Source organism: Chenopodium album, chromosome 26 (genome assembly GCF_948465745.1).
Source record: "Chenopodium album chromosome 26, dcCheAlbu1.1, whole genome shotgun sequence".
Taxonomy (NCBI): Eukaryota; Viridiplantae; Streptophyta; class Magnoliopsida; order Caryophyllales; family Amaranthaceae; genus Chenopodium; species Chenopodium album.
Window position 1 is genome coordinate 33,385,059 of NC_137859.1, and position 7,773 is coordinate 33,392,831.

At 31.6% G+C, this 7,773-nt stretch overlaps 1 protein-coding gene across 1 annotated transcript; it reads right to left on the reverse strand.

Moving 5' to 3' along the window:
- Window positions 1-1,956: 1,956 nt before the first annotated feature.
- On the reverse strand, window positions 1,957-6,939 carry LOC145618035 (purple acid phosphatase 22-like). The gene is made up of 5 exons (XM_081672813.1): window positions 6,747-6,939; window positions 3,697-3,988; window positions 2,853-3,427; window positions 2,548-2,630; window positions 1,957-2,306 (listed from the first exon to the last, which is right to left on the reverse strand). Exons 1-5 carry the CDS (start codon window positions 6,876-6,878, stop codon window positions 2,075-2,077), a joined length of 1,314 nt encoding a protein of 437 aa, XP_081528939.1. The 5' UTR covers window positions 6,879-6,939; the 3' UTR covers window positions 1,957-2,074.
- Between the last annotated feature and the right edge of the window lie 834 nt (window positions 6,940-7,773).

The window sequence follows — 7,773 nt, forward strand, 5'->3', positions numbered from 1 at the left end:
TAAATTAAGTCCAGTAGTAAAGAAGATGATGAACTTAACATAGCATTATCTAAACATATAACACGAGAATATGAGCCAAGTTGTGACAGTGTGGCCAACTTGCCATCAACCAAGTTGGCCGTCAAAAATGAATCTCCGCTGAAAATGAGACCGTGTTAAAGTTGTTATGCACGGGCCATGTCGTGTCATATGGGCTGTGGAACCCATCATGAATAACACGCATTGGGTATCTATCTAGTTTTGGGGCCCAAATACATTTTACACGTAGTAAAGACTAGAGTAGCATGATTTTTCTTACTACGTATATAATTGACGTTCACATTTTGTGTACATGACTTAATGAATTATAGACCAATAGTACTTTGTAATTTTGTATTACACTTGTACAACACCAAACATTTAGTTTAATTTCTTTTTTAGTCTGATGATTTTTTTCAAGTGTATGGTTATGACATTTACATGTACCTAGCAAAAATAACACAAATTAGAATGTTTAAAAAATATTTTTGAATTCAATCTAATGATTAATCTGTTGAATTCCATTGTAATCCACTTATGAGTGTCCCACGTTGGAGAAAGAGGAGAGAAAATTTCACTTTATAAGGTAGAGGTATTCCTCCTACTATATCCAATTGGTTTTAGTATGGAAGCTCTAAAGCCTTGTTTGTGGACCAAACTCTCCTCCTCCTTGTTCGGGTGGCCCAGGCCCATTTCATATTGTTTCTAAATTTAACATGGTATCAGAGCCCGGGTTGCGGTCTCTTCTAAACTGGGTATTTAATCGCTACTGGATAAGGATTTACCTCGACAGGATGTCGATCTGGCCTTATCCAGTTAGCTCTGAAGTTCTAAGGACACTCATAAGTGAGGGGGAGTGTTGAATCCCATTGTAATCCACTTATGATTGTCCCACATTAGAGAAAGAGGAGAGAAGATTTCACTTTATAAGGAGTACCTCCTACTATAGCCAATTGGTTTTAGTATGGAAGCTTCAAAGCCTTGTTTGTGGACCAAACTCTCCTCCTCCTTGTTCGGGTGGCCCAGGCCCATTTCATGTTGTTTCTAAATTTAACATAATCTTTTTGTTTTGATAACTCAACAACAATTTTAGATGAATGAAATATAGTTTATATTATATCAATATTGAGTCTTATATGTGGCTAGCCACACGGTGTGGTCACATTGGTTTATAAAAGTAATCTTCATTTATATGTATGAGAGACCTCTTTTTTTTTCATAAAAGTAACCTCATGTTGTCCATAAAAGTAATCCAAATTCATTCTACGAGTGAAAATAAATAATTTAGAAATAAGTAACCTCATCTGTTCATTCGAGTAACTCTTATTATTTTGTTTTAAAAAACGAAAGAATAATTCCACTTGTTTAAGAGGGTATCCCCTTTTTCTCATTTAAGTAACTTACATACGTTAAAGGTAACCCTATTTGTTCATCACCGTGACCATATATTATTTAATTATGGCATGTTCACATTTACTGAATTGAGCTGAACTGAACTGAACTGAACTGAACTGATTGGAGCTGAACGGAACTGAACTGAACTGATTGGAGCTGAACTGAACTGAACTGAACTGAAATGAATATTTTATGAGAAAGGGAAATTAGGAGCTGAACTAAACTGAACTGAACTGAAATTAAGTAAATGTGAACAGACCCTTAATTGTCTTATATGTGATTATGTGAAGTGGTCACACCATGTGGCTAGCCACATATAAGACTTTGTGATCAATAATTCATACTTATAAATTAAACCAATCAAATTGAATGATAAAAATGTTACTCAAAAAGTGATATATATAAAAGATTATCTTATTTCTTTGTGTAACAATATGATCTCATAAATGAGACGAAAGCACAACCATATTTGTTAACAAAAACCCAATCTTATTACATTGATTCCTTCAAGTCTTTGTTAACAGATTGAGGGACACAAAGTCCAAAACTCTCCAAATCCATTGGCAAAGCTAAAATAAAGGGTGATGAAATCAATCAAAAAACTATTGCACAAAGCATTCCAAAGACAACATTTCATCAAACATTTCACTTCAAAACTCAATCAAAGTTCGGTTTTGACGCATGAGAACTTTTTGCATGCACAATTCTCCACGCAATTTTCTGATGACATTAGACTCTTAAGCCAAACTTCATCACTAGGGTTGCCATAATCAGAGTCATCTTCGGTTCGGTACCATGCGAAGTGAGCCTTCTTGCTGTCGTATATTCTCAATCGCCCGTGTCCGAATGTTAGCTCTCTATGCAATGAGGTTGATGGAGCGGAATGCTCAAACCTACAATGTGTGTAGTGTTGGATTTAGAAACTTAGCAATAAATTGAATATCTAAGGGTGTGTTCTATTCGTCTGATTATATAACTTATCCGAACCTATTATCTTATATATCTTATCATAGTTTATATTTAAATTTATTAGAATTTATATTAGTTGTAATTAGAATGATATATAAATGTAATTTGCCTCTAGAACATCATAATAAGTTAGTACTATTGAAGAGTTATGAAAGTTGTACATACTCGAAGTTTGGTTTGAAGCCAGCATCTCCAAGGGTGATGTAGACGGGTGCACAAGGATCGGGCTTGTTGTCATAAACTCTAGCCTGTTATCAAAACATGCAACAATATTCATTATCATAGCATATATGATTATATGAACGTTTTGTTTAAGAAATTATTAGATTTAGTCTAAAAAAAAAAAATATTACCTTTGTTACATATTATGGGTAACTTTTGAATATTTTATATGTCACAATACCTAAAAGTTGACATAAGATGTAACGGAAGTAGTAGATAAAGAATAATGTAAGATTAGAGTTACTTACAAATCGTTCATAAGCATTGACACGAGAGGCAAAAACCACATCAACTCTAAAAGCGTAGAGAAGGTTTTCCATGGCTTTCCTCATGGACTCGCCTTCACCCTTGTAGGCGACGTTAGAAGTGTACCATGGTGTGTTAACCACGACGATGACCCAAGGAGTCTTAGCCCTATCGATGTTAACCAAGTCGGCCTTAAGCCACTCGTATTGAGCCGAGCTAGCATCAAAGTCAGCATACGAACCAAGCATGATAAAGTGAGCTCCGGCGACATCAAAGGAGTAGTAAAGGTTAGAGGATGAGCCACTTTCATGGTAAGGCATGAGCCACCTTGCATTAAAGGCCTTAAAGGGTTGAGGACCTTTAGAGATAGTGCAAAAACCTTCAATTTCGTATTTGCTAGATGTGACCATCCATGGCTTTTGGCTAGCGTATGGCTCGATTAATCGGCCAAAGGAGTCCCAAAGTGACTGGTGACCGTCGGCGTATGAGAGGCCTCCGGCTACTACCAATGCATCATAGCATCTTTGGCTAATGCGGTCTAGTGTTGCCTTGGTCCATTCTGTCTGTCCAACTCCACCTATTTCAAGAAAATAAAAGACAAGCACATAAGTTGTTTAGTCATGTTAGTTCTTATTAAATTTTACTTGTATGTGAATAATGGTTATTCATATAGTAACAATGTTTACATCTTATTTGTAAATTCTTGTGCAGTGTTACTTATTATAATAACAAGATAAGGAGTAACCCTTAAAGTCATCTTAACCTTATTATAAGTTATTAGATTTAATCCGCCTCATATATGTATGCTTGTGTCAAGTACTAAATTAATTAATTATTGAAACATACCGACGAGGACAAATTCAGCAGGGAAGGCAGCGGGGGCAGTACGGAAGGAGTATTCGGGTCCGGTACCACCAACACGGTAGTAATAGGTGGTGCTAGGCGTCAGAGGTCCAATAGTTACATAGTGGATTTTGCCGGAGACATAAGAATAATAATGGTAGCTAAAGTTGTCACCAAGTATATATTCATTGTAGCTTCCAGACTTGGTACCAAATTCCACAACAGATGTTGCCATTTTGTAAGTTGTAATCCATGATATTCTCATGTACCCATTTCCTGCCAACGAGATATGTACCTACATGTTCGTATATGTGCACCAACTTTTAGTTTCATCATCAAAATTATTGCATTCTAGTGCTTTAATTATTTAATTATTATATTATGTATGTGCTTCCCTATATCAATCAATTAACCTATACTAAAAGCGAACCTAAAGTGACACTTGTCACGATGTCATTAAAATTTTTCCCGCCTTTTTTTTTGCCAAATTTTAATGACTTTCATTATATATCCTATAATAATAATACTTATTTCCATTTTGACAACACATATAATCCAATCATACTCAATTAATTTTTTTTTATTATTATTTTAACATATAGTTTACATACTAGAAATCTTTTAGTTACAAATATACTAATATAGATTATAATTAAGGTATTGAAATATATCATTATCCAAGATTATTATAATATTATCAATTTTTTTTCCTCCAACTTAAAATTTCTTTTCATTAAAAATAGAAAAAAATTACTTTGGTAGCATACTTTGTATAAATCTTAAAATTGTACATAACGTTTATAAGAAAAAATGAACAAAGACATTTTACTATATCATACTCCTCCGTTTTTTTATAAGTTATAAGAGTAGTTGGATTTGCACATTTGTCAAGACACAACTTTGACCATCAATACATTTAATTAGACACTACTATTTTGTTACATATATTTTTTTTGGTTAAAATATTGTTGAATTAACACCATTCTTTATAATTTTTGTTGTAAAATTTAATTATGACCGTGCATGGCACAGGACTTAACCTAGTTGGCTATATACATCGATATTTAAAGCGATCATTTTTTTTAGTGTAAATAAGTCATAAGGGAATCACAAATAACAAATTTGAGAATGGGAGGTTTGAACTTGTAATATCTACCGTATACAGACCCTTATTTTATGTCACTAGGCCGTTAAACTAATTGTGAAAACTAATCTAAAGTTTTCAAGAAGTTAATTTTTTTTTAAAATTTTTATTTTTATTTTTATTTTTATTCTGTAATTAAGTTATTAAACCAAAATTTCAACTTGAATTAAATTTTTTTTTTTCCAATAAAAATACATTGAAATAGATTTAATTTCAAAATAATCAATTATTATAATTCAGATCAAATTGTAATTTATCACAAGTAGATTCAACCCATCAATTCATTAGGTGTATGTGCATGTGAAACCAATCTATACATGTAATTGGTTGTGACAATGAGATAGTGGGAGATTGAGACATTTATAGTTGGCTCTTTATACAGCAATGCATGACCAACTGGCAATTCTATGACCTTTATTACGACATATTCCTTTGCTTATTAGTCTCATTCTTAATGCTTCGTATATATTGTCCACTTTCATTATTTAAACAATTAGTTTTTGATGGTATGATATAATCTAACTCCACTAATTACGGTCAAATTGGCTTTTCAATTGCTTACAATTTGTCTATCATTCTTGTAATTACTTTTGCAATTTGTCCACTTTCAAGGTAAGGTAGGAAAAAAAAAAAAAAAATCATCACTACTTCTTTGACGGATTGTCATTGTGCTAGCTATAATTACTCTAATGAACATTCATTACATCAAATACATCGATAAATCATTGCATCAATTACATCAATAAGATATTAGCCTAGTGACAAAGACTATGGACATGTGCCATATATATGTTACTAGTAATTTGAATCTAAATACTAAGGACATATGCTGATATGCGATATATGTGTTATAGGTTTAAATCCCTCTTTTTTATTCATAGTCTAAAGTTCATTAAAAAAATTGTAATTTTTAAGTAATATTTTTCTTGTTATACTAACTTTTACAATAATATTTTTACTTTGGCATATAGTGTAATAAGATCGATCTAGCTTATTTTGAAACAAAAATTAGTAATTTTCAAAGTTGATTGGACGACCTTCTCTTAATTGCTTGTTCGGACAAATAGTACAACGAAGTATACCATTTATTTTCAGATTGTAAGTTGGCTAATTGTCTCCCTTAATTATTGTTGAACAAATAAAAAATAAATGGTTATTCAACTAAATTTGAAGTTTTTATTATTAATTTGTTATTATAATGACTACATGTGGTTGTTATGCTTTGGATCAAGATTCAATTGAATACAATAATCTTTCAAGTATCATAGAGGCAGGGCTATATACATAATTTTAACCAGATATTATATAAAGAAGCTGCCCATCTATGACATTAATTAGTATAAATAATGTTAATTAATGTTTATAAATAGATCCATAATTTAAAAAGGGCCACTATTCATTCTACTAATCATAGCATGCAACCATCTTCATTGACATTAGGATGCACAATCATGATTAACACTAATTAACACATTACTACTCTCAGCTCAGTATATTTACCAAAAAAGTGAAGATTATGATTAATTTATCGAATAATGGAGAATGTATATTAATCATATGTATACAAGATCATAAAATAGTTGTTAAAGAACCATTTTAACCAAAAGTTTAAACTGATGGTTAAAGCTCATAATCGGTTTATTATCAATAACAGTAAAAGCAATATGCATGTATGTACTTCGTATTAATCTAGTGTATGTGTAAATTCATCTAGAAAAAGAAAGGCATATACATTATAATGCATGTCAAATAAGACATATACTCTCCCCGTTTCTGAAAGTTCAACATAATTTGAATTTTTTGAAAGATAATATATTATGTCGAAACACGAAAATTGAACCTTTAGAGACAGAGGGAGTATGTATAGAATACAAAAAGATGAAAGAGCGAGAGCAATAGAGAATGAAACCTGCTGAGGTTGAGAGTTGCAGGGGCTTGAAGTTGAGGTTGTTGCAACACATCCATTATCAGAGGCAAGAGCTTGTAGTTGGAAGAGCAATTGAGGGAGGAAGATCATAAGAAGAAATGTAGCTTTCCTCATTTTTATTTTCTTATTGTTTTGTTCGTGTTTTCCTAAAATGGTTAGCTAAGTGTTGAAATTGATGTTTATATAGCTGAAAAGTTATTATGGCACTAGTACCAGGTCTTTCAGATATTAAATGTATGCATTATTTATTATTTTTGTTATCATTAAATTAATAAATGGATAATGATCGCATTCGCAAGTTATGTATTATAAATATTTAGGGTGTGTTATATTCATCTGATTTTCATTTTTTTGAACTTATTACAACTTATTTAATGGTAATTTGAACTTGGATAACCCTTATAACTGAACTTATTAGACCTAAAATAAGTGAAAATAAGGTGAATAGAACAGACCCTTAATACATTTTAAAAGTTGGTATTAAATATGGAATATATATGATAAAATCAGGTATTTCTCAACTTAAATAATACTTTTGAATTAATTTAATATTTCTATTTTAAGTCATGCAAGATTTACAAAAACAATTTTTTTTTTTTAGATGACTATTACTATTAAAATTAATCAATATCTTTGTTGGATTACAATAAAACGTTAAAGCTAATCACATATTCAAAAATCAGCTTAAACTTTTGATGAATTGGTCCTTCAACATGGTATCAAAAGCCAAGGTCATGAATTCGAATCTCATTCACCCCTCCTTTCCAAGTGGAAATATTAAGCGCATGATATGAGTATGAGAAGGACCATGTTGCATCCATACTTCAAGCCCGGCCAACGGGGATTAATACAAGACATCAATTCTTTAACTTATCAGAACTTATTAAAACTTATTTTAGTTGTAACTTGAAGTTGGGCAACCCTTATCAAAACTTATTTTTCCTGAACTGAACTTATCTGAACTAATTTTAACTTATGTGAACTTATTAAACCGGCAATAAGTGAAAAT